Genomic DNA, 27904 nt, shown 5'->3' with positions numbered 1-27904 from the left:
AAAACTTTGAACGATTGGTTGTTGGAAAAGACGACTCTCGGTCAAATATTATTTTTTGTAAGGGACAGCCCTAATATTATTGCATAAAACCCACTCCCGACTTATATAAAGAGGGCTTGTAATTTCAACCAATAACCGCACATTTACTGCATAATATGGTTCAACCAAGCCACATGTCAAACTTTTCCCCTCGGTGAATGCGTGACAAATTAGACAAAATCATTGCATATTGCCATACAAATTTTGGTAACAGGGTTGGTAACAGCTGAAGAGTTCTATCAGTCACTCCTGGGCTACAATCACCTATCCGGACCCGTTTAACTGCCAACGCGGAGCCCCACCGGGCCTTCACAACTGGACTACCGACAGTATCTGCCCGAGGGAGTTATCCGGCTGGCTCCTCCTCCGCTAATTGTTAGCTGTCTTATTGGCTGCTATCAGAATAGACCTATCGAATATTTTTTTTTTTCTCTTTTTTTCTTGGGCCTCTATAACTATATCTATTGGGGTGTTTTTTTGCGAATTGGATTGATCCCCTCTACCACGCGGAACCCCACTAATCCTACCGACGGAAACGCACGAGGTGGCTAAAAACAGACCTCCATCCTATGCTAGCTTGCTACCGATGGCCCGGCTAGCTGTCTGAATCGACGTGACCCCAAACAACCTCACTACTCACTGGATACTTTTGATCACTCGACTAAGCATGCCTCTCCTTAATGTTAATATGCCTTGTCCATTGCTGTTCTGGTTAGTGTTTATTGGCTTATTTCACTCTAGAGCCTCTAGTTCTGCTCACTATACCTTATCCAATCTATTAGTTCCACCACCCACACAGGCGATGACATCTCCTGGTTTCAATGATGTTTCTACAGACAATATCTCTCATCATCACTCAATACCTAGGTTTACCTCCGCTGTATTCACATCCTACCATAACTTTGTCTGTACATTATACCTTGAAGCTATTTTATCGCCCCCAGAAACCTCCATTTACTCTCTGTTCCAGATGTCCTAGACGACCAATTCTTATTGCTTTTAGCCGTACCCTTATCCTACTCCTCCTCTGTTCCTCTGGCGATGTAGAGGTTAATCCAGGCCCTGCAGTGCCTGGCTCCACTCCTATTCACCAGGCGCTCTCTTTTGATGACTTCTGTAACCGTAATAGCCTTGGTTTCATGCATGTTAACATTAGAAGCCTCCCCCCTACGTTTGTTTTATTCACCGCTTTAGCACACTGCCAACCCGGATGTTCTAGCCATGTCTGAATCCTGGCTTAGGAAGACCACCAAAAATTCTGACATGTTCATCCCAAACTACAACATTTTCAGACAAGATAGAACTGCCAAAGGGGGCGGTGTTGCAATCTACTGCAAAGATAGCCTGCAGAGTTCTGTCCTACTATCCAGGTCTGTACCCAAACATTTTGAAAAAATCCACCTCTCTAAAAACAAGTCTCTCACCGTTGCCACCTGCTATAGACCAACCTCTGCCCCCAGCTGTGCTCTGAACACCATATGTGAACTGATTGCCCCCCATCTATCTTCAGAGCTCGTGCTGCTAGGCGACCTAAACTGGAACATGCTTAACACCCCAGCCATCCTACAACCTAAGATTGATGCACTCAATATCACACAAATTATCAATGAACCTACCAGGTACCTCCCCAAAGCCTTAAACACGGGCACCCTCATAGATATCATCCTAACCAACTTGCCCTCTAAATACACCTCTGCTGTCTTCAACCAAGATCTCAGCGATCACTGCCTCATTGCCTGCATCCGTAATGGGTCAGCCGTCAAACGACCTCAATTCATCACTGTCAAACGCTCCCTGAAACACTTCAGCGAGCAGGCCTTTCTAATCGACCTGGCCGGGGTATCCTGGAAGGATATTGATCTCATCCCGTCAGTAGAGGATGCCTGGTTATTTTTTTAAATGCCTTCCTAACCATCTTAAATAAGCATGACCCATTCAAGAAATTTAGAACCAGGAACAGATATAGCCCTTGGTTCTCCCCAGACCTGACTGCCCTTAACCAACACAAAAACATCCTATGGCGTTCTGCATTAGCATCGAACAGCCCCCGTGATATGCAGCTGTTCAGGGAAGCTAGAAACCATTATACACAGGCAGTTAGAAAAGCCAAGGCTAACTTTTCAAGCAGAAATTTGCTTCCTGCAACTCAAACTCAAAAACGTTCTGGGACACTGTAAAGTCCATGGAGAATAAGAACACCTCCTCCCAGCTGCCCACTGCACTGAAGATAGGAAACACTGTCACCACTGATAAATCCACTATAATTGAGAATTTCAACAAGCATTTTTCTACGGCTGGCCATGCTTTCCACCTGGCTACCCCTACCTCGGTCAACAGCACTGCACCCCCCACAGCAACTCGCCCAAGCCTTCCTCATTTCTCCTTCTCCCAAATCCAGTCAGCTGATGTTCTGAAAGAGCTGCAAAATCTGGACCCCTACAAATCTGCCGGGCTAGACAATCTGGACCCTTTCTTTCTAAAATTATCTGCCAAAATTGTTACCACCCCTATTACCAGCCTGGTCAAAAAAAAACATTGAGTGTGGGAGGGACAGTGATGTGGAGGACTAGACTACTTTCCATAGCCAGAAGATGGGAATCGTCTGAGATTCCCAAAGACTGAAAAGCAGCTGCGGTCATCGCCCTCTTCAAAGGGGGATACACTCTTGACCCAAACTGCTACATACCTATATCTATCCTACCCTGCCTTTCTAAGGTCTTCGAAAGCCAAGTCAACAAACAGATTACCGACCATTTCGAATATCTGCTATGCAATCTGGTTTCAGAGCTGGTCATGGGTGCACCTCAGCCACGCTCAAGGCCCTAAACGATATCTTAACCGCCATCGATAAGAAACATTACTGTGCAGCCGTATTCATTGATCTGGCCAAGGCTTTCCACTCTGTCAATCACCACATCCTCATCGGCAGACTCGACAGCCTTGGTTTCTCAAATGATTGCCTCGCCTGGTTCACTAACTACTTCTCTGATAGAGTTCAGTTTGTCAAATCGGAGTGTCTGCTTGTCCAGACCTCTGGCAGTCTATGGGGGTGCCACAGGGTTCAATTCCTGGACCGACTCTTCTCTGTATACATCAATGATGTCGCTCTTGCTGCTGGTGAGTCTCTGATCCACCTCTACGCAGACGACACCATTCTGTATACTTCTGGCCCTTCTTTGGACACTGTGTTAACAACCCTCCAGGCAAGCTTCAATGCCATACAACTCTCCTTCCGTGGCCTCCAATTGCTCTTAAATACAAGTAAAACTAAATGCATGCTCTTCAACCAATTGCTGCCTGCACCTGTCCGCCTGTCTGGACGGCTCTGACTTAGAATACGTGGACAAATACAAATACCTAGGTGTCTGGTTAGACTGTAAACTCTCCTTCCAGACCCACATCAAACATCTCCAATCCAAAGTTAAATCTAGAATTGGCTTCCTATTTCGCAACAAAGCATCCTTCTCTCATGCTGCCAAACATACCCTTGTAAAACTAACCATCCTACCAATCCTCGACTTCGGCGATGTCATTTACAAAATAGCCTCCAATACCCTACTCAACAAATTGGATGCAGTCTATCACAGTGCAATCCGTTTTGTCACCAAAGTCCCATATACTACCCACCATTGCGACCTGTATGCTCTCGTTGGCTGGCCCTCGCTTCATACTCGTCGCCAAACCCACTGGCTCCATGTCATCTACAAGACCCTGCTAGGTAAAGTCCCCTCTTATCTCAGCTCGCTCGTCACCATAGCATCACCCACCTGGAGCACGCGCTCCAGCAGGTATATCTCTCTGGTCACCCCCAAAATCAATTTTTTCTTTGGCCGCCTCTCCTTCCAGTTCTCTGCTGCCAATGACTGGAACGAACTACAAAAATCTCTGAAACTGGAAACACTTATCTCCCTCACTAGCTTTAAGCACCAACTGTCAGAGCAGCTCACAGATTGAAAGGCGGTGGGGGGGGGGGGGGGAATAGTTATATATCAAACATTTTTGATGATATTTGACAATTTCACAATATTATTTTTGCGCTAGGTAGCTGTACCTGCACCTAACTCCAGTAGTTCTTTCATAAACTCTGCAAAAAATGAAACGTCCCTTTTTCAGGACACTGTCTTTCAAAAATAATTCAAATAACTGCACAGATTTTCATTGTAAAGGGTTTAAACACTGTTTCCCATGCTTGTTCAATTAACCATAAACAATTAATGAACATGCACCTGTGGAACTGTCGTTAAGACACTAACAGCTTACAGACAGTAGGCAATTAAGGTCACAGTTATGAAAACTTAGGACACTGAAAAACACCAAAAGAAAGGGTCCCAGGATCCCTGCTCATCTGTGTGAATGTGCCTTAGGCATGCTACAAGGAGGCATGGGGACTGTAGATGTGGTCAGGGCAATAAATTGCAATGTCCGTACTGTGAGATGCCTAAGACAGCACTACAGGGAGACAAGACAGACAGCTGATCGTCCTCGCAGTGGCAGACCACTTGTAACAACACCTGCACAGGATCGGTACACTCGAACATCACACCTGTGGGACAGGTACAGGATGGCAACAACAACTGCCTGAGTTACACCAGGAACGCACAATCCCTCCATCAGTGCTCAGACTGTCCACAATAGGCTGAGAGATGCTGGTCTGAGGGCTTGTAGGCCTGTTGTAAGGCAGGTCCTCACCAGACATCAACGGCACAAACCCACCGTCGCTGGACCAGACAGAAGCGGCAAAAAGTGCTCTTCACCGGATTTGCATTTATCGTAGAAGGAATGAGCATTACACCGAGGCCTGTACTCTGGAGCGATTTGGAGGTGGAGGGTCCGTCATGGTCTGGAGCGGTGTGTCACAGCATCATCGGACTGAGCTTGTTGTCATTGCAGGCCATCTCAATGCTGTGTGTTACAGGGAAGACATCCTCCTCCCTCATGTGGTACCCTTCCTGCAGGCTCATCCTGACATGACTCTCCAACATGACAATGCCACCAGCCATACTGCTCGTTCTGTGTGTGATTTCCTGCCAGACAGGTATGTCAGTGTTCTGCCATGGCCAGCAAAGAGCCCAGATCTCAATTCCACGTCTGGGACCTGATGTATCGGAGGGTGAGGGCTAGGGCCATTCCCCCCAGAAATGTCCGGGAACTTGCAGGTGCCTTGGTGAAAGAGTGGGGTAACATCTCACAGCAAGAACTGGCAAATCTGGTGCAGATCATGAGGAGGAGATGCACTGCAGTACTTAATGCAGCTGGTGGCCACACCAGATACTGACTGTTACTTTTGATTTGGACCCCTCCTTTGTTCAGGGACACATTATTCAATTTCTGTTAGTCACATGTCTGTGGAACTTGTTCAGTTTAGGTCTCAGTTGTTGAATCTTGTTATGTTCATACAATACTTACACATGTTAAGTTTGCGGAAAATAAACGCAGTTGACAGTGAGGACGTTTCTTTTAGTTTAGTTTGTTCCCCATTTGATTTTTAAATAGGGTGCCAAATTGTTTTCAGGACACATTTCCATTGACTGATCAAAACTAGCTTACTTATGCTCTCTCTTGTCCCTCTGCAGCAAGCATATGGTGAGCAATATGTTTGGACCATGGAAATCGCAATGTAATCACAGTTTTGAATCGCAGTACATATAGAATTGTAATACATATCGTATGGGCACCTAAGTATTGTGATAATATCATATCATGAGGTCCTTGGCAATTCCTAGCCCTATTAGCCACTATGACATCAACATTGTTATTCTCGGCCTCCCGGGTGGCGCTCTGGGTGCCACCAGAGACTCTGGGAGACTCTGGGTTTGCGCCCAGGCTCTGTCGCAGCCGGCCGCAACCGGGAGGTCCGTGGGGCGATGCACAATTGAGTTAGGAAGGGTTTGGCCGGTAGGGATATCCTTGTCTCATCACGCACCAGCGACTCCTGTGGCGGGCCGGGTGCAGTGCGCGCTAAACAAGGTAGCCAGGTGCACGGTGTTTCTTCCGACACATTGGTGCGGCTGGCTTCCGGGTTGGAGGCGTGCTGTGTTAAGAAGCAGATCGGCTTGGTTGGGTTGTGTTTCGGAGGACGCGTGGCTTTCGACCTTCGTCTCTCCCGAGCCCGTACGGGAGTTGTAGCGATGAGACAAGATAGTAATTACTAACAATTGGATACCACCAAATTGGGGGGGAAAGGGGGTAAAAAAATATATATTAAAAAAAATATTAAATAATAATTTAAGAATAAAAGAAAAAAAAATCTAGGTCATTATCAATAAAAGTCACAGTAAGGTGCAGAGTTCGATTTGCCTGCTGGGGGGCAAGGACACCCCCAGCTTTGCTAAAACCATTGACAACTGCATGCCATTTAAGGGATTGTTAAATAGATGTTAACTATGAAAAGCCAACTGACATTTACTCCTGAGGTGCTGACCTGTTGCACCCTCTACAACCACTGTGATTATTATTATCTGACCCTGCTGGTCATCTATGAACGTCTTGGCCATGTAATGTTATCATCTTCACTCGGCAGAGCCAGAAGAGGAGTGGCCACCCCTCATAGCCTGGTTCCTCTCTAGGTTTCTTCCTAGGTTTTGGCCTTTCTAGGGAGTTTTTCCGAGCCTCCGTGCTTCTACACCTGCATTGCTTGATGTTTGGGGTTTTAGGCTGGGTTTCTGTACAGCACTTTGTGACATCGGCTGATGTAAAATGGGCTTTATAAATACATTTGTTTATTTATTGTAATATCACCTCTTGAAGAGCTTAGTCAGAACTACACATTTCTGATTATTCCATGCAAAACAATTGCGCACATTTATCTCTGTCAGAGTTAAACAGCAGGTAACTGCATGCTTTTCATGATCAGTAAACATCAATTGATCATGTACTTTCAGATACGTTAGAGTAGCCTTACAATATCTCTCAATATTGGCCACCATTAATTGGATATTTGAGTGATATAAAAGTGAACTATACCAGACAAGTATGAGTGGTTTAGGTTCATTTCCCCATCCTTTGTGGGCTCTGCCTGTCAAGCAGCAGAAGCATTGGCCGATGAAACATTATCAGCTAACAGTGCATTTGCAAGCTACCGGTAGAACTTTGTACAGTTGGCTAAACATAGTGGTAAGTAGATCTAACATACTTTTTCCCCCAACCAACATAGGCCTGCCTACCTAGCAAAGTAAGCTAACATTATCCCCTTTTCAACAGTGTTTAATCACGATTGCTGCTGACAGACATGATTCATGGACCACGTCAAATTGGCTAACTAGCTAATAACTGATCACGTCAATATGGCTAGCTAGTTAACTAGCTAACTTTCAGGGGATAAACAGTATACAAAACATTAAACACCCTCCTAGTATTGATTCACCCATTGAATGGCACACATACACAATCCATGTCTCAATTGTCTCAAGGCTTAAAAATCCTTTGTAAAAGTTGTCTCCTCCCCTTTGTCTCCACTGATTGAAGTGGATTTAACAAGTGACATCAATAAGGGATCATAGCTTTCAACTCAATTCACCTGGTCAATTTGTCAGGTGTTCTTAATGTTTTGTACACTCAGTGTTTAGTGGTGATGACAGTAGTCATACTGACAAATTTACCAGGGCGAAAACTTGCCGATGTCAAGCCCTTTCCAAAAGCCTAATCTCTGATGAAGCAAGCTAAATGACACCTTTGCTTAACTAGATAATGTCTGCGGGTTTTCACTCATCCCTTGTACTTGATTGATGAATTAAGGTCACTAATTAATAAAGAACTCCCCATAGCTGGTTGCCTAGGGCTTAATTGAAAGGAAAAAACAAAAACCTGCCAACACTAGGCCCTGCATGGAATGAGTTTGACACCCCTGCACTATAACATCACCAACACAGTTGTTCGAAAGTCATATAGGCTAAAGAGGTAGGCAGTTAACCACCATTAGCCTACATAATAAAGACGGTTATTCTGATGTCACACCATAAAAGGCAGACACTAACTCTAAGAAGGTTTCAGGCCTACATTGGGCAAGTTCGTTTTGCATGGCCCAGTGCCCCAGGTGGGTGAAATTTGTACATTTTAGATCATCAGTCCTTAAGTGAAATCTTCACCCACCTGGGGAAATGGGCCATGAAAAACAAACTTGCCCTTCATGACCTATAAGGCTCGAATTTCTTTGTGTTATTATGTTATAATTAAGTCTATGATTTGATATTTGATAGAGAAGTCGGACTGGGCGGTGGTAAGCAGCAGCAGGCTCGTAAACATTCATTCAAACAGCACTTTCATGCATTTGCCAGCAACTCTTCACTGTGCTTCAAGCATTGAGCTGTTTATGACTTTTAAGCCTATCAACTCCCGAGATTAGGCTGGTGTAACCAATGTGAAATGGCTAGCTAGTTAGCAGGGTGCGCGCTAATAGCGTTTCAATCGGTGACGCCACTCGCTCTGAGACCTTGAAGTAGTTGTTCCCCTTGCCGCGGCTTTTGTGGAGCGATGGGTAACGATGCTTCGAGGATAGCTGTTGTCGATGTGTCCCTGGTTCGAGCCCAGGTAGGGGCGAGGAGAGGGACGGAAGCTATACTGTTACACTGGCAATACTATAGTGCCTATAAGAACATCCAATAGCCAAATGTATATGAAATACAAATGGTAGAGAGATATAGTCCTATAATTCCTATAACTACAACCTAAAACTTCTCACCTGGGAATATTGAAGACTCATGTTTAAAGGAACCACCAGCTTTCATATGTTCTGAGCAAGGAACATAAACGTTAGCTTTTTTACTTGGCACATATTGCAATTATACTTTCTTCTCCAACACTTTGTTTTTGCATTATTTAAACCAAATTGAACATGTTTTATTATTTGTTACTAAATTGATTTTATTGATGTATTAAGTTAAAATAAGTGTTCATTCAGTAATTGTCATTATTACAAATATATATCAAATCTGCATCGGCTTTTGTTGGTCCTCCAATAATCGGTATCGACGTTGAAAAATCATAATCGTTTGACCTCTACTTAAGGCCTACATCATACCATTTTTAAGCATATCCTACATCAGCTTCTGGTGCTGAAAGGCAGGGGCTCACACTGGGTTTAGACCGTCGTGAGACTGGTTAGGTTTACCCTACTGATGATGTGTTGTTGCACCAGCAAACAGTCATGGTTTTCCGAAAAACCCAAGAGAGCTCTGCCTCCAAAGCAACCACTTGTTCCTAAACTAGCTCTGTAAAGGCATCATGTAAATGGACCCGTTCACCAAGCAATACACCTTTAGTACATCTCAGCTGTTGCTTGGCCCTTCAGTGTAGCCTATGGATGATCACTCAGCATCACTGTCGATTGAGGTTTCATCAGCATTTGTTTTACAACAACGTACACAGAATAAGCCTAATTAGGCTATTACACAGCAATGAAAGTCACATCTGACACTTGCAAACACGAGACCTGCCACCTGACTGAAAATTCAATCATTGAATTTCAGTGATGTGTAGTACAGTTCGGTGCATGAATAGAAGTCATATAAGCATTGACAACGGTGCAGTAATGTGGACAAATATGAAGCATAATGACCCAACCCATCCATTGGATCCTTCACAACCAACAACATATTTCAATATTATAAGGTATGTCATTGACCCCCCCCCCCAGGCCTTTCACTCTCACTCCCCGCTCTCTTTCACCACAATCACTGAATTTCCCACTCACAGAAAATTACCTTAAAAAGGGCAATCTGCAGTTGTTACATCCATTTTGGGACTTATAAATTCATGATATATAGGCCTATCCATTGACTCTGGAAGAATATAACCTATATAAGCTCCAATGTTTATATATGTAAACAAACACTATACATCTTCAAAACATAAAGTACCAGTCAAAGGTTTGGACACGCCTACTCATTCAAGGGTTTTTCTTAATTTTTTACTATTTTCTACATTGTCGAATAATAGTGAAGACAGCACAACTATGAAATAACACATATGGAATCATGTATTAATAAAATATCTGAATATATTTTATATTTGAGATTCTAAGTAGCCATCCTTTACCTTGACAGCTTTGCACACTCTTGGCATTCTCTCAAACAGCTTCATGAGGTAGTCACTTGGAATGCATTTCAATTAACAGGTGTGCATTGTAAAAAGATAATTTGTGGAATTTATTTCCTTCTTAATGCATTTGAGCCAATCAGTTGTGTTGTGACAAGGTAGGGGGGTATACAGAAGATAGCCCTGTTTGGTAAAAGACCAAGTCCATATTATGGCAAGAACAGCTCAAATAAGAAAAGAGAAACGACAGACCATCATTACTTTAAGATATGAAGGTCAGTCAATCTGGAAAATTTCTGTAACTTTTAAAGCCTTTATGGTCGAATTGCTGCAAGGAAACCACTACTAAAGACATGGAGATCAGTCAATCTTGAAAATTTCAATAACTTTGAAAGTTTCTTAAAGTTCAGTCACAAAAACCATCAAGCGCTGTGATGAAACTGGCTCTCATGAGGACCGCCACAGGAAAGGAAGACCCAGAGTTACCGCTGCTGCAGAAGATACTTTACCAGTTACCAACCTTAAAACTTGCAGCCCAAATAAATACTTCACTGAGTTCAAGTAACAGACACATCAACTGTTCAGAGACTGTTCGGAGACGGCATGAATCAGGCCTTCATGGTTGAATTGCTGCAAAGAAACCACTACTAAAGGACACCAATAATAAGAAGAGACTTGCTTGGGCCAAGAAACACAAGCAATGGACATTAGACAGGTGGCAATCTGTCCTTTGGTGTGATGAGTCCAAATGTAATATTTTTGGTTCCAACCGCTGTGCCTTTGTGAGACGCTTAGCAGGAAAACGGATGATCTCCGCATGTGTGGTTCCCACCGTGAATCATGAAGGAGGAGGTGTGATGGTGTCGGGGTGCTTTGCTGGTGGACAAATATGTAGTAATTTATTTAGAATTCAAGGCACACTTAACGAGCATGGATACCACAGCATTCTGCAATGAATGCCATCCCATCTGGTTTGCGCTTAGGGGGACTTTAATTTGTTTTTCAACAGGACAATGACCCAACACACCTCCAGGCTGTGTAACATGCTGACCAAACCTGACGCACGCATGCGCCATCACACGCATGTTGATTTTGTACCCCACACACCAGACACGATCAGGACACGCAGCTTGAAATATCAAAACAAACTCTGAACCAATTATATTCATTTGGGGACAGGTCGAAAAGCATTAAACATTAATGGCAATTTAGCTATCTACCTTGCTGATGCTAGCTAATTTATCCTGGGATATAAACATTGGGTTGTTATTTTACCTGAAATACACAAAGTCCTTTACCCTGACAATTAATCCACAGATGAGAAAGGAATTTGGTTTACCGTTATGTCATCTCTCCTCCTTCCTCAGGCTTCTTTTTTACTTCTTTGGACTTTATATGGCGGTTCGCAACCAACTTTACGGTGTTACCAACTTTATTACCACAACCGACTGGAGTGTGGACGTCAGTTCATTTTTTAATCTCCCAAGTGGGTATATGCTTCGAAAAACCAATGAGGAGATGGGAGAGGCAGACTTGCAGCGTGTTGAGCGTCACAAATAGAACCAATTTCTATTTTAGCTCATGGCCACGCAGATGCTCGCTGAGGCGCACGAGCAGTTTGGTTGCAATGATTGAATAACATGTATGTGTACATTTATGTTGCAACGCTCCCACACGCGATGCGAGCAGTGTGGTCAGCATATAAGGGCTATTTGACCAAGAAGAAGAGTGATGGAGTGCTGCATCAGATGACCTGGCCTCCACAATCACCAGACCCAATTGAGATGGTTTGGGATGAGTTGGACCGCAGAGTGAAGGAAAAGCAGCCAACAAGTGCTCAGCATATGTGGGAACTCCTTCAAGACTGTTGGAAAAGCATTATTCATGAAACTGGTTTAGAGAATGCCCAGAGTGTTTAAAGCTGTCATAAAGGCAAAGGGTGGCTACTTTGAAGAATCTCAAATATAATATATATTTTGATTTATTAAACAGTTTTTTGGTTCCTACATGATGCCATATGTGTTATTTCATAGTTTTGATGTCTTCCCTATTATTCTATAATGTATAAAATAAAGAAAAACCCTTGAATGAGTATGTGTGTACAAACTTTTGACTGGTACTGTAGTTGAAACTATAATTTTGATATCATGGATAGTGAGTATTTGCATCCTTAGCTTTGTCTATGCATTTGATAGTGGTTACATTTCTCCAGACCCATCTCTCAGCTTTTTACAGAAACATAGGCATGGAGATCGCTTTGTTATTGTTGCAACTGCTGTTGGCCACATTAAGGACTAAAACATGAGCAGCATCAAATAGTAATTTACAGTTAGGTATACTTTAGCAGTACTACAACAATAATCACATATGGTTTCTAAAACACAGCACATATTGAAATTATCAATATGGACTACCAAAGCTCATTAACAAAAATGCAGAGGAAAACATATGAGTCATAATACCCAATAAAACCTAGCGGTTGAACAGGAAAATGTTTCCAATCATTTTTTTCACCATTCATTTTTCCCATAGGGGATTTTAGAATCACTTCAAATAAAGGCTATGTTTCGTGTAGGCTTACACTAGCGTGATGTTTTGATAACCGTGTAAATCTCTCTAGGACAAGGTGACTTTTATCAATATATTTGCCTGCATTTACCCCACTAAAATGCAACGCTAATTAGCTGCTAATGTGGCTATCATAAAGAACTCCAAATGCCATGATATGGACAAGACTGCCGAATCGAGGCAAAGCTAAGAATCTCTCGATTAACTATCTAATGTTAGCTAAATGTAGTTACTAATGAATAAGTTGGGTACATGTATTTAGCTAGATATGAGCTTGCAGGGACTTGTAGTTTTGCATTATGTCTACTTTAATGTTAGTTAGCTATTCAAATCAGAGAGTAAATAGAGAAGAATATATTGACAAATGTCACCTTGTCCAAGAGATTTACATGCTTATCAAAACGTTACGCCAGGGTAAGCCTACACGAAACAGTCCTTATTTTAAGTGTTTCTAAAATCCCCTATGGGAAAAATGAATGGTGGAAAAAACGATTTGAAACATTTCCCTGTTTGACCGCTAGGTTTTATGATACCTTCACTTGGGCTTTATAGCAGCAGCACAGCGTGTTTCAGTTTCTGGGAGAACACAATACATCCAGGCATCTTTAATTATTGGCAATAATAATTGCTAGTACTATACACAAGCATTATACACTCCCCATAGGCCTACAACAACTGAAGCTCCCAAAATGAGAGGTTAGCCTACTCATGTTTGCTCCTCACACATTCCTATGTTTAGTGTGTAATAACTACTATGTAGTAAACAGTAAGTTACAGTAGCAATGACATCAATATCGTTAACTAGTGTTCGACTTGTTACGTTACCACTTAGTAACTTTTATAAACATGTAGCTAGGCTAACTAGTTAATTAACTCGCTCGAGAAATGGCTAACATGTATCTTGATTATTTTACTGTTTTGGACACATTTTCTAAATCAAACTGATGATTGTGATTCTAATTTCATCCCATCAAGACCACTAAGAACAGAGAAAGGTAGCCATCCATCCAGACAAAAACCAGGGATGGCAATGGCTTCAAGGAATGTGATAGTCTGAACAGGAGAACCTATTCCAGGGTAGGATTTATAGCGAACAGCTTTGCACTAACGTTACATCTATGCGGAAAATACTCGTTCACTAAAGCCATTGTTTGTCAACAACTGACCAGATACGTTGTAACAAACATTTGCTAGTTAGATGTCAACAGTTTGTAGTGACAGCATTGTCTTGCTGGGACTCCAAGTCCTAGCTAGCAAGGCAGCATTTACCTAGCTTACTAAGAAGCTCCAGGGTACTGCTTTGCGCGCACCCGGGTTAACTAACAAATAGCTAACAGTTATCTAGCTAAAGTAGGCTAAGCTAGCCAGGCAAACCAGCTAACGTTAGCTAGCTAAGATTAGCAACTCACATTTCCTCAACCATTTCATCCAGTAACGCACGATAAGACTGTGGTATTTCTTGTTCTCGATACACCAATTTGATAGTCCTTGAATTGATTCCATTGTGTTCGACACTCCTTGAAACCGTCGGTCCAAAGTTGACTCAAGGGCCGCAGGCGGACCGTGACCGCTTGACGCGCCAGATCCTGCAGCCATTTTCCAGGCCTTGCACTACTGACAAGCTAGCTGGTTCTTGCCTGTCGCGCGTTGTGATCAACCTAGTCAAGAGTGCACTTGTGCGGTATGGTGCCGCGCTGGCTGTACACATTAGTAAATTGCCATTGTTTTAACAGTACATTCAGTTATTACTGTATTTGCTAACGATTAGGTATATTATGGAATTGGTTTTATTTCAACAACTTGTGCAACAAAGGAATGTAATTATTATAGAGTTGGTTGGTTGTTACTAGAAAACTAATTCAAAACAGACGATTTAATGTGAATGTAGCGCCACTATGTGGCTAAATAGCTGCAGCTCAGCATTCAGCATGGCCTGTCACTAAAATCATGCATCTTTCTTTCTTCCCCTCCTTTACATTCCAAGATCACTTTCCTAACTCCCATTCCTTTCCTCCTATCCTAGCTCCATTTAATTCTTTCCTATCTTCCTTTTTTTTAAATCTAGCATGCTTTGCTTGATCCCTTTTCTTCCTTTCCTCCCCTCCTTTGCTTTCCTAGCTCCCTTCCCACCTATTCTTTCCTAACTGCATATGACTTGTTCCATTCTTAGCTTCCTTTCCTCTTTTCCTAGCTCTTTTCCTCTTTTCCTAGTATTTTGTTTTTATGCTATATTCTTGTGTATATTTTGTTTTCATTTATTTTCAAGAGGACCAAGTGTCATTTCAAGTGTCATCCTCGATGATTTTAAAGGCATTGTACTGTATCCACGTGTGGTTGTATTGTGTTTAAAATCAAATCAAAACGTTAGGAAAGGAAAGGGAGCTAGGAAAGGAGGAAAATGAGCTAGATGGAAAGGAAAGATGGAAAGGAGGCTAGGAGAAGAGGAAAGGAAAGGCAGCTAGGAAAATCAGAAAGGAGCTAGGAAAGGAAAGGAGGAAATTCAGCTAGGAAGGGAAAGGAGGAAAGGGAACTAGGAAAGGAGGAAAGGAAATGAGATGGTATAGGTAATAGTATATGTTTTTTGTGAAAGGCCACTTTTGGTGACAGGCCATGCTATAGGACTGCAGCTGGATACTTAAGCAATAAGGCCCGAGGGTGTGGTATATGGCCAATATACCATACCACGGCTAAGGACGGTTAGACTAGACGCAACGTGCCTGGATACAGCCCTTAGCCATTGTATATTGGCCATATACCACAAACTCCCAAGGTGACTTATTACTATTATCAACTGGTTACCAACATAATTAGAACTGTAAAAATAAATGTTTTGTCATATTCGTGGTATACCACAGCTTTCAGCCAATCAGCATTCAGGGCTCCAACCAAGTGGGTTATAATATATATTTGCTCGGGCTTTAACGGGCATATCCACAGTTGAAACAATATACCGTATACAGTGTTTGTATACATTTATAATGTTTACTAACATTGGAGTAAAACAAGCTTATATTTTAGGTTCTGATGGGAGTGTGACAATTGAACTAAGTCCATGAGTCATTGAAAAGTTGTATTGTTCAAGAATCGAATACATCATTAACTTATAAATTCTAAATTAATTGTAGCATCTGCATATTGCCCCTTTAATCCATTGTTAGGATGAGTAGAGGTGGCTGAGGTCTTCATCTGAAAAAAGTAATACAAGTACAGGTGACTGCCAGCTTGACATCAGTCACCTGTACTCATCCTAACAATGGAATAAATCTTGAGCAAATAAGACATTAATCTCTGCCTTTTTTGTTGAGTGCACCAACTCATTTCTGCCTCGAATTACCGCTAGTCCTTTTGAATGTTTTTCTTGGTAAGCCATTTTGTCAGATTTTTGTCATGGTTGTCGAGAACCCCTTCTTTCTTGCTGTAGCCTGGAGGCCTACATGAATTCTCATGTCGCAGGGCAACAGTCAATTCAATCATTTGAATTTATGTGACAGATTTCATGTTCTGATTAACAAAAACATTACTTTATTTTAGCAAAAAGGGTACAATTTATCAAAAACTATTTAGGTCTGAAACAATTTTATATAAAATATTAAGCACAAGTACATGGTGTATAACCAAAACACCATTATTATGCCCAACCCAAAAATGTGATGGAGGGTGTTGAGTAAAAGTTGGGAAGAGAGGAGGCAAATTAAATGGATTGAATCAAGGAAGACAACATTAAACAGCAAAATATCCTTCTCAGCCTAAACATTTGTCCTCTTTTGATAAACAGAGAAAATGTGCAAAACATAGGCCCTACATACACCAAAAACATGACATGAAATTACAATATTTCCTCACAGGAAATAAAAAAATAAACAACTCCCCAACGGGCTGTTTGAACAGTTTTTAGGAAGGGTTGTGCATTGCCTCAACAGTTACCTGTATTTACTGCTGCAGTGATCTCTCGGTTGTCCTCTACCTGGGCCTTTCCTTGGCATGGTAAAGAACAATAACATATACTACCAGTATGGTAAATCACCCCCCAAGCCATAAGACTGCTAAATAGTCAATTAATGACACTCAAACTATCTGCACTGACCCTATGCACACTCACTAGACTATACATACAAACACTGACTCACACATACACAACATTGACACTCCCATCCAAAACCCACACACATTCATAAAATGTTGATTTGATTTTGATCATGATGTTTCGGTTGTCTTGTATTAGGCTTAACTGTTGTCAGTATCCAGCTATTCTTGGTTTCCCCCCTAACCCCATCTAGGTAGTTAGAGCTCAAGAGACTCTCTGAAAGTTGCCAGGGATAGAGTCATTCAACATGAATGATAATTGCTAAGCAAAAACATTGTGGTTCAAATACCCAATGAACTAATGAAAGGTTTTTATGTATTTTCTCCCAATACAATAGAAACACTCCTAGAAGATTCAAAATGATTTGTGTTTTGCGTTGTCACAATAGTAACATTTATAAGGTACAATTTCCTTTGTTATCAAATGTAAAATACTCATGTGCAAAATAGTTTTGGCACACCATAGAAAACGGACAAAAAAAATAACAAAACTGACAAAAAAATAAAGGATGATAAATGTATTCTATCAAATAAATCAATGAAGTTAGAAAGCATTAAGCCAATTAATATGCTCTAGTCTGCACCCATTTTCGAGCAGACCTATTTGATGAGTAATACCTTAAATCTAACGGTTGTTATTTCTCCTCTCGTAGTTCTTCGTGGTTGCTGTCATTCCAGTTGCATGCTACTGGGGTAGTTAGTATTCACACTGAGGTGGATTTAGTCAATAGTTACATTAAACGGTGGCTAACAGACTCGGCAGTGTGTGTAATAAAAGCAATGGTTTTGTTGCCACTGGTTGGCAGAGGTTTAGTGCCAGTTGTATCAGCTGCCCATTTCACTGTTCCCTGTGCAGGATCCGCTAAAGGATTAACAGGTTCTTGTAATGTTTTTCATTGTATTGTCAATGTTTTATGCTTCACTACTATTGATAACTTTATCATAACTGAGTTTCTGTTAGGTTAAAAGGTATTCCATAAATCTTGAGCTATGTTACTTTCTTTTATATTTCTGCATAGTGTATTTTATGTGATTGTATTTTTGTTGATAATTCTGAAATACAAAATTATCTTGTTTCAAACCAGTATTAAAAAAATGAAAAATTAAACCACTGCTTTATCACATCAAACATTTAAAAAAATATTCCCAGGTACATTTTTTTTTTAAATAACTCTCCAACACTGACAAAAGATGGTCAAACGGTACAATGACTTCTGAGTTCAGTTTTATATCTTCTACTCCGGCTCTTGTTTCATAGACCTCAGTAATATGGGGATAGACTGACCCCTCCTTTGGGTTTCCACTGATGCAATATCTGTCTCTGTCTTTGCTGTTACAGGCCCGCTGTGGTACCTCTGTGGCTGATGTCCATGGAGGGAGAGCTGATGTGAGTGAAAGACCAGGAGGGTGGAGGAGACACGGCTGTCTTGTGTGGCTGGGCTACCACATGCTGAGCAAGGTGAAATTTCAAGCCTCTTATTTCCCTTTCTTCTCTTGCTGACAGTCAGACATGACGGGTAATAGGTGTCTGTGCTCAATGGGCAAGAGTCTTGTGAGGTCAATTCCTGGTAGTTGTCCTCGCGCTGCAGGCGCTTGCAGCTGGGTGGGGCGGCATTGGGGAAGTCAGAGTCCAACCAGCTAAGCTTGCGCTTCTGATGGAGCAAGAGTGAAGAAAAACAAATGAGATACAAGTCTTACATATTATAGATTGTGTGAGAATCATTATAACAATGATATATTAAACAGCGATAACTAGAGCAGTAAGAGACCCACCTTGACTGGCATGCACAGCTGATTTTGGTGCCATCGTGGCGGAAGACTGGGTGTGGGGTTCTGGGTGGCAGCGACAGGGGTCACATGGGGGAACCACATCTTCAGCATCATCTCTACCTGCAGAAGGGTGCGGAGGAATTTCTCTCTGTGGAAAGAGTACTGTCATTAATAACATTTTAACTACGCCATAAATTACTGTTTGCTAGACATACACAAGATGGTTTGGTTTGCTTACCCCATTTCAGGTTTCTGAAGAATACCCAGGATCCTCTGAAGTCTATCGATGGCAACGCTCGACTGGAAACTGCTAAGACCTCTCTCAAATCTCCCTGTCTTGAGTCCATTCAGAAGCTCCAACAGGGGTCTGATAAACTTTTGCAGCTCTGAACACTAGGAGAGAAAGGAATCAGAAAACATACATATCCACTGTCTGATAATGTCTCTGGATGCAAAAATCAATAACTCAGTATTTTCAAATCAGTCAAAGCAGTCTTTAAACAACAAAACTCACTTTCTGAGCGAAGGCCAGGTCTCCTTGCATGGTCTCCTCTGTGCTTAACGCAGCACTGCCAGGGGAAGCCATCATGGATGGGTAGGCGGTGGTGTGAGGAAAGCATTTTGCTTGTCCACTCCCAGCCATGGACCAGTGTAACCTAGGTACTGAGCAGGTCTTGCCACCCCCTGAGCTATCTCCCTCACTTTCGGAGGTGAAGACATCAATGTCTGCCTCATCCTCAGTCACGTCGCTCTCGCTGAGGAGGAAGCTGGGTGTGGAGGAGCGGGAATCATAGGTCGGCCATTCGGTGGACATGCTCAACAAATGCATCCCTAGAGAAAGTGAGAGAAATCAGTCACAAGGAATATCAGAAATACCTCAGAGTAACTGATGTAGAGTTAATGCTGACCTAGGCATTATAACAAGTGCTGTATGTAGAACAAAAAAACTTGAACAAAGAGACAGTCATATCTATCACAATTTAAATTAAAACTATGAATACAAAACAATAACAATAGAAATTTGTGGTTTTCACACCATGCTCCAGAAAACTAGTAGGTGTGTCCCCTAATAAATATTAAAGAAGGAATTCTGTTAGTCACTGATCTTGGGATAAACTCCACCAGCTGTTGCTTTGCTATACATGTGAACATGTGCTGTGTGGGGGTGTGATGTACAAGGTCATGTGGGGTTTGACTGTATGGCTCTAGGATTTTGTCAGCTATTAGTTACATTTCAAACATCTGATCTGACCACTGTAACATCAAACTAACTGATTATCCTAAAACAAAATGACAGAGGCTGCCTTATACACTACATTGTTTCACGCATTACAAAGTTGTGTATGTTCATTGAATGCTTCTCATAAACTCGCTATGCTTTTCCTTTCAATTTTAGTCTATACTGTATGAAGCGCTTATATATAGAGATAACATACACAGAAACAACTGTAAAGACATTAACTGATTCCAGGTTTGAGGCGTTAGCCATGATGGAAGGTTCAGACTAGAGCAGGGAAAGCTGATCCTGAACCAGCGCATACTTAAGGAACAACCAATAATGATTAGACTTCTGGCTTAAATATTGTAGCCAAGAGTGCAGGTTGAAAGTTCAAAGCTAGTTAAAATAGATCTGGGGAAGCAGATATGTATAGAAAAACACAAGTTACAGTTGTCTATAGCCTATGATATATATATTACCTTTTAGGATGAAGTAGATGCGAAAACAATTTAATAAAAATAGCAAAATGGATAACTAGTTGAACAACCGGTATTCCTTCTCCAATTGCAATTGTAAGAAGATCTTATTCAAAAACCAATGACCAACACTGATGTTGATGGCGCGCTATAGTTGTAGAGTCCTCTGTTCTCAACGTCTCAGTACTGTTTCCTCCTTTCCCTCGTTTTAGATTCCGTTTACCTTTCAAAGTCCTCAGTACAGCGAGTGGTAACATGTGAATCGCTACCATGCGCTGCACGTGCTGAACTGTGTGCTTGGCCGTGGTTGGTTGGCAGATGGTACAAAGCGCTCTCATTGCTTGAGAATATAACCACACAGTGACTACATAAATACTGATTGGCCAGTAACTGTTACTTGTCACGCCTCTCTCACTGTCACGTGTGAGACGTGTGGAGGGCTGTGGCTGTATACTACAGTTGTCAACAAGGAAAAACACGAGGCAGTAACGACACCGGTTATACAGTGTGGCTGATTATCGTAATGTAGGACTGGCTAGTCACTAGTCTAGGTGCTAACGGTTTCGACCCCACGTGGAGAACACCGGACAACAACTGATGTCATCAACTTGGACCAGCCTGATGCACCAAAGCTATATGTATACTGGGACAATTCATAACTGGATTATGGTAGAGTTCTAGGCTGACGACCAACTACTTGACAGTAAATACAATGTTGTTCTAGTGGGGTAGGCATGCATATTCTGCATTTGTCCAAAACTGCCATGCACTTATTGCTCCCCAAAATGTATAATTTTGTGCATCTTTTTTTATTAGTGTAGATAAATTATTCCCTATAATTTCCATTTATTGATATTTTTTTGTGTGATCCAACCATTCCTAAAACATGTATAATTTGATCTATAAATTAGCAGGCCTAATTAATCAAGCAATTACATTTTCATTGGGAGGTCCTTCTCCAATGTTCTTACAAAGTGTTTAGGAACATATTCAATCTCTCCATATCCCCAGTCTGGTGTCCCCACTTGCTTCAAGATGTCAATTATTGTTCCTGTACCCAAGAAAGGGAAGGGAACTGAACAAGATGACTATCGCACACGGGTTATACAGTGTGGCTGACATTGCTTCCAGTGGCAGTTTGGAACTCGTAGTAAGTGTTGCAACTGAGGACAGACTATTTTTACGCGCTTCAGCACTCGGCGGGCCTGTTCTGTGAGCTTGTGTGGCCTACCACTTCGCGGCTGAGCCCTTGTTGCTCCTAGACATTTCCACTTGACAATAACAGCACTTGGAAAGGTGGCACATTGAAAGTCACTGAGCTCTTCAGTACGGGTCATTCTACTGCTAATGTTTGTCTATGAAGATTGCATGGCTGTGTGCTCTATTTTATACACCTGTCAGCAACGGGTGTGGCTGAAATAGCCTAATCCACTAAGGGGTGTCCATATACTTTTGTATATATAGTGTGCCTGCATCTGATGGACATTGCGCTTTCAAGACAACTGGGAACTGTGAAAAAAACAAGGTCAAATCATGACGTCAGTGAACTTCAAGTCAGAAAGTTGAGTTGGATTTCTGAGTTGGATGACCGCTCAAAACGATTTCCCCCAGTCGGATCTAGTTTTTCTTTTCAGAGTTCCCAGTTGTCTTGAACGCTCGGAAGTTAGAGAATCGCGAGTTCCCAGTGATTTTCAACACAGCATTATTCTCAGCGGAGAGAGGGAATAGCAGAGGGTGCGCCTCTCACCGTCCCTGCTTTCTCCTTAATTTCCTCTGGTGAGACTGACCAGAGGGCCATAGTCTTCCACCTGATGGCGAAACTTGAGTCGCACCGCATCTGCCTCATGAACTATGTGAATTTGTACCTATGACTAGAGAAAGTGAAATACTCCTTGATATTAAAATAGACACGACGAGCTGCTAATAATTTTAAAAACGCAGGGCTATTGATACACTTGGCTACTCATTCATTGCAGCTGCAGCGCGAGTAGAAGTAGAGAGAAGCGTGTTTTATGTTTTGTAATAGTGTTGAATAAAAACAGTCTTCGACAGTGCTAAATATTTTTTTTTGACATGAAGTCACTCAAAAAAAACAGCAGCTCTTTGCTGTATTCTTTGACAGGCTTTCTCTGGTCATGGTTTTAAACGTTATGAAATCTCAAGTAGGCTAGTATCAAACTTTGCTGTGGCCGGGGTTGTGGAAACTGTAGGTAGGCACAGGGATTAGAGCTCTCCGATTGGCCAGCTCAGTAGACGCACTCGATTTAGCCACAGATCTCCCCGTCAGCTGGGTATGTGGAGCTGGGTATGTGGAGTTTGACGTTTTCAGACAAGATAAATTGTTTAAGATGGGAACACTTTGCCTACCCGGTGGGGCAGGGCATCTGAATCAAGTGAACCTAACCTCAATAGTGAACCTAACCTCAAAATTATGGCTATTCTGAGGGCAAAAAGGGGGGGATGCAACTCAATATTATGAATGTGTCCTTAATGTTTTGTAGACTCAGTGTATATGTTGCCCGCTTTCAAAAATCTTTGATTCTGACTTACGCCACTTCTATGTTGGAGGTGGTCAGCCGCCATCAGAAAAGCCTGCCAGGGCGTTGGAGCACCCTACACGATGCCTGTTTTTTTGTGGTGTTCTCAGAACGCCTGCACCTGGTGCATTTGGAGGCCAAGCCCAACTGGGTCGACCAGGCTGGGGACGAGCTCCCTCCCTCAGGAGGGGTGTGCCAGCGAGCTTTTAGTCCCTCTACTGGGCCTAGTACCCTTCCCAGGAAGCATGGCTGGAGCCACCCCAGGCAGAGCCCATCTGCTGCCAGTGCTGGACGGGGGCAGGAGTCGGACCGCTGGAATCGCCTTGATCGGAGAGCACATGCCCTGCGACAGGAGGTTGATAGCTTCTATGGCGACGACAGCTGTTCCCCGTTGGCCAGTGATAGGCTGTTCCTGGGGGACAATGCTGGTACTGTTCGCCACCGTGAGTGGGGCTACCAGGCTGAAAGGCCATCAGAAGCTGGCAGTGGGGCTTCATCGCCCCCCAGTGGCTCGAGAGGCTATGAGGAGCCTACTCACTCGGATAGCCACTGCACTGGACATCAAGCTGGTGGACAGTGATGACTCTCCATCTGTTCCTATCTCTACTGAGTTCCGCAAGACCTTGCAGGAGAGCCTGGACCATGGAGTTATGTTGCGGGCGTGTAGTCACTCGGCCTCCGGGAGTACCCGACCATGGACACCATGACAGCTGCCATGGTCCTCCCAGACCGGGAGATAATAGGGCAGAATCCCCCCTGACTTGAAAGCCACATATGGGTCCCTCTGCTCTCTTGGCCGCCTTACCAATGTGACCATGCTGCTGCAGGCCTACCTGCAGACTCTGTTGCCCCGGCTGCAAGAGGGCAGAGGAACTCATTTACATTTACATTTAAGTCATTTAGCAGACGCTCTTATCCAGAGCGACTTACAAATTGGTGCATTCACCTTATGACATCCAGTGGAACAACCACTTTACAATAGTGCATCTAAATATTTTAAGGGGGGAGGGGGTGAGAAGGATTACTTTATCCTATCCTAGGTATTCCTTAAAGAGGTGGGGTTTCAAGTGTCTCCGGAAGGTGGTGATTGACTCCGCTGTCCTGGCGTCGTGAGGGAGTTTGTTCCACCATTGGGGAGCCAGAGCAGCGAACAGTTTTGACTGAGCTGAGCGGGAACTGTACTTCCTCAGTGGTAGGGAGGCGAGCAGGCCAGAGGTGGATGAACGCAGTGCCCTTATTTGGGTGTAGGGCCTGATCAGAGCCTGGAGGTACTGAGGTGCCGTTCCCCTCACAGCTCCGTAGGCAAGCACCATGGTCTTGTAGCGGATGCGAGCTTCAACTGGAAGCCAGTGGAGAGAGCGGAGGAGCGGGGTGACGTGAGAGAACTTGGGAAGGTTGAACACTAGACGGGCTGCGGCGTTCTGGATGAGTTGTAGGGGTTTAATGGCACAGGCAGGGAGCCCAGCCAACAGCGAGTTGCAGTAATCCAGACGGGAGATGACAAGTGCCTGGATTAGGACCTGCGCCGCTTCCTGTGTGAGGCAGGGTCGTACTCTGCGGATGTTGTAGAGCATGAACCTACAGGAACGGGCCACCACCTTGAGGTTAGTTGAGAACGACAGTTTGTTGTCCAGGATCACGCCAAGGTTCTTAGCGCTCTGGGAGGAGGACACAATGGAGTTGTCAACCGTGATGGCGAGATCATGGAACGGGCAGTCCTTCCCCGGGAGGAAGAGCAGCTCCGTCTTGCCGAAGTTCAGCTTGAGGTGGTGATCCGTCATCCACACTGATATGTCTGCCAGACATGCAGAGATGCGATTCGCCACCTGGTCATCAGAAGGGGGAAAGGAGAAGATTAATTGTGTGTCGTCTGCATAGCAATGATAGGAGAGACCATGTGAGGTTATGACAGAGCCAAGTGACTTGGTGTATAGCGAGAATAGGAGAGGGCCTAGAACAGAGCCCTGGGGGACACCAGTGGTGAGAGCGCGTGGTGAGGAGACAGATTCTCGCCACGCCACCTGGTAGGAGCGACCTGTCAGGTAGGACGCAATCCAAGCGTGGGCCGCGCCGGAGATGCCCAACTCGGAGAGGGTGGAGAGGAGGATCTGATGGTTCACAGTATCGAAGGCAGCCGATAGGTCTAGAAGGATGAGAGCAGAGGAGAGAGAGTTAGCTTTAGCGGTGCGGAGCGCCTCCGTGATACAGAGAAGAGCAGTCTCAGTTGAATGACTAGTCTTGAAACCTGACTGATTTGGATCAAGAAGGTCATTCTGAGAGAGATAGCGGGAGAGCTGACCAAGGACGGCACGTTCAAGACTTTTGGAGAGAAAAGAAAGAAGGGATACTGGTCTGTAGTTGTTGACATCGGAGGGATCGAGTGTAGGTTTTTTCAGAAGGGGTGCAACTCTCGCTCTCTTGAAGATGGAAGGGACGTAGCCAGCGGTCAGGGATAAGTTGATGAGCGAGGTGAGGTAAGGGAGAAGGTCTCCGGAAATGGTCTGGAGAAGAGAGGAGGGGATAGGGTCGAGCGGGCAGGTTGTTGGGCGGCCGGCCGTCACAAGACGCGAGATTTCATCTGGAGAGAGAGGGGAGAAAGAGGTCAGAGCACAGGGTAGGGCAGTGTGAGCAGAACCAGCGGTGTTGTTTGACTTAGCAAACGAGGATCGGATGTCGTCGACCTTCTTTTCAAAATGGTTGACGAAGTCATCTGCAGAGAGGGAGGAGGGGGAGGGGGAGGAGGATTCAGGAGGGAGGAGAATGTGGCAAAGAGCTTCCTAGGGTTAGAGGCAGATGCTTGGAATTTAGAGTGGTAGAAAGTGGCTTTAGCAGCAGAGACAGAGGAGGAAAATGTAGAGAGGAGGGAGTGAAAGGATGCCAGGTCCGCAGGGAGGCGAGTTTTCCTCCATTTCCGCTCGGCCTTCCGGAGCCCTGTTCTGTGAGCTCGCATTGAGTCGTCAAGCCACGGAGCGGGAGGGGAGGACCGAGCCGGCCTGGAAGATAGGGGACATAGAGAGTCAAAGGATGCAGAAAGGGAGGAGAGGAGGGTTGAGGAGGCAGAATCAGGAGATAGGTTGGAGAAGGTTTGAGCAGAGGGAAGAGATGATAGGATGGAAGAGGAGAGAGTAGCGGGGGAGAGGGAGCGAAGGTTGGGACGGCGCGATACCATCCGAGTAGGGGCAGTGTGGGAAGTGTTGGATGAGAGCGAGAGGGAAAAGGATACAAGGTAGTGGTCGGAGACTTGGAGGGGAGTTGCAATGAGGTTAGTGGAAGAACAGCATCTAGTAAAGATGAGGTCGAGCGTATTGCCTGCCTTGTGAGTAGGGGGGAAGGTGAGAGGGTGAGGTCAAAAGAGGAGAGGAGTGGAAAGAAGGAGGCAGAGAGGAATGAGTCAAAGGTAGACGTGGGGAGGTTAAAGTCGCCCAGAACTGTGAGAGGTGAGCCGTCCTCAGGAAAGGAGCTTATCAAGGCATCAAGCTCATTGATGAACTCTCCGAGGGGACCTGGAGGGCGATAAATGATAAGGATGTTAAGCTTGAAAGGGCTGGTAACTGTGACAGCATGAAATTCAAAGGAGGCGATAGACAGATGGGTAAGGGGAGAAAGAGAGAATGACCACATGGGAGAGATAAGGATCCCTATGCCACCACCCCGCTGACCAGAAGCTCTCGGGGTGTGCGAGAACACGTGGGCGGACGAAGAGAGAGCAGTAGGAGTAGCAGTGTTATCTGTGGTGATCCATGTTTCTGTCAGTGCCAAGAAGTCGAGGGACTGGAGGGAGGCATAGGCTGAGATGAACTCTGCCTTGTTGGCTGCAGATCGGCAGTTCCAGAGGCTACCGGAGACCTGGAACTCCACGTGGGTCGTGCGCGCTGGGACCACCAGATTAGGGTGGCAGCGGCCACGCGGTGTGGAGCGTTTGTATGGTCTGTGCAGAGAGGAGAGAACAGGGATAGACAGACACATAGTTGACAGGCTACAGAAGAGGCTACGCTAATGCAAGGAGATTGGAATGACAAGTGGACTACACGTCTCGAATGTTCAGAAAGTTAAGCTTACGTAGCAAGAATCTTATTGACTAAAATTATTAAAAATGATACAGTACTGCTGAAGTAGGCTAGCTGGCAGTGGCTGCGTTGTTGACTTTGTAGGCTAGCTGACAGTGGCTGCGTTGTTGACACTACACTAATCAAGTCGTTCCGTTGAGTGTAGTAGTTTCTACAGTGCTGCTATTCGGGGGCTAGCTGGCTAGCTAGCAGTGTTGATTACGTTACGTTGCGTTAAAAGAACGACAATAGCTGGCTTGCTAACCTAGAAAATCGCTCTAGACTACACAATTATCTTTGATACACAGACGGCTATGTAGCTAGCTATGTAGCTAGCTACGATCAAACAAATCAAACCGTTGTGCTGTAATGAAATGAAATGAAAAATGTGATACTACCTGTGGAGCGAAGCGGAATGCGACCGGGTTGTTGAGTGCGGAAGTTCTATTCAATAGACGTTGGCTAGCTGTTGGCTAGCTAGCAGTGTCTCCTACGTTAAGGACGACAAATAGCTGGCTAGCTAACCTCGGTAAATTAAGATAATCACTCTAAGACTACACGCTCTAAACTACACAATTATCTTGGATACGAAGACAGCAAATACAACTATGTAGCTAGCTAACACTACACTAATCAAGTCGTTCAGTTGAGTGTAATAGTTTCTACAGTGCTGCTATTCGGTAGACAGTGGACGTTTGCTAGCTGGCTAGCTGCTGGGCAGATAGCAGTGTAGACTACGTTAGGACGACGAAATACGAAGTTGCAATAGAAGTGCTGACTGTTTCACTTTGTTGTCCTCTTTCTTTTCCTTTTTCTTCTCCTTCAGGAAGCGATGGAATTGTCTCGCCTGCTTTCCCTGCTCCAGAGGGATGTGGCCCGCACCAACGGACGGGCCATGGCGCAGGTGGTTTCCTCTCTGGCTGGCCCAATCCCATCTGCCAGCTCCTCTCCAGAGCACATTTGCCACTACTCCATAACCCCAGGGCTGACGTTTGGCCTAGGGATTGATGACATTCTGGATTAGACAGATAAGGTTCGTAGGGACTGGGCGACCCTGAGACGGGTCATGCCACCTCCCCAGGCCCTGGGCAAAAAGCAGACGGACGTCGCCACCCACCTGCACCTGAACGACGG

At 44.1% G+C, this 27904-nt stretch overlaps 2 protein-coding genes across 3 annotated transcripts in view; both read right to left on the bottom strand.

Annotated features, from left to right (window-relative positions):
- LOC124012296 (regulation of nuclear pre-mRNA domain-containing protein 2-like) overlaps positions 1 to 14454 on the bottom strand; it is a 48591-nt gene extending 34137 nt beyond the window's left edge. For both annotated transcript variants that reach the window (XR_006834690.1, XM_046325759.1), the window contains exon 1: positions 14049 to 14454. Coding sequence is in view for 1 of the 2 variants with exons in the window: in XM_046325759.1 (XP_046181715.1) it covers positions 14049 to 14235 (187 nt within the window). In the remaining variant the exon portion in view is untranslated. The remainder of the gene's footprint in view (positions 1 to 14048) is intronic.
- Positions 14455 to 16138: 1684 nt separating this feature from the next.
- LOC124012610 lies at positions 16139 to 20427 on the bottom strand. Its single transcript, XM_046326434.1, has 5 exons — positions 20191 to 20427; positions 19007 to 19323; positions 18731 to 18885; positions 18496 to 18640; positions 16139 to 18374 (listed from the first exon to the last, which is right to left on the bottom strand). The coding sequence occupies exons 2-5, from the start codon at positions 19319 to 19321 to the stop codon at positions 17958 to 17960; spliced, it is 1032 nt and encodes a 343-aa protein (XP_046182390.1). The 5' UTR covers positions 19322 to 19323; positions 20191 to 20427; the 3' UTR covers positions 16139 to 17957.
- Positions 20428 to 27904: the final 7477 nt, after the last annotated feature.

Source organism: Oncorhynchus gorbuscha, linkage group LG24, assembly GCF_021184085.1.
Source record: "Oncorhynchus gorbuscha isolate QuinsamMale2020 ecotype Even-year linkage group LG24, OgorEven_v1.0, whole genome shotgun sequence".
Classification (NCBI taxonomy): Eukaryota; Metazoa; Chordata; class Actinopteri; order Salmoniformes; family Salmonidae; genus Oncorhynchus; species Oncorhynchus gorbuscha.
The sequence above is the reverse complement of the archived record's forward strand: the minus strand, read 5'-3'. Positions and strand labels throughout refer to the sequence as shown.

Coding starts and splice junctions, on each gene's coding strand:
- LOC124012610 (XM_046326434.1), bottom strand. CDS start 19,321: ATGCATTTGTTGAGCATGTCCACCGAATGGCCGACCTATGATTCCCGC. Junction 18,641..18,730: donor CTTCAGAAACCTGAAATGGG/GTAAGCAAACCA, acceptor CTCTTTCCACAG/AGAGAAATTCCTCCGCACCC. Junction 18,375..18,495: donor AGCTGTGCATGCCAGTCAAG/GTGGGTCTCTTA, acceptor TTGCTCCATCAG/AAGCGCAAGCTTAGCTGGTT.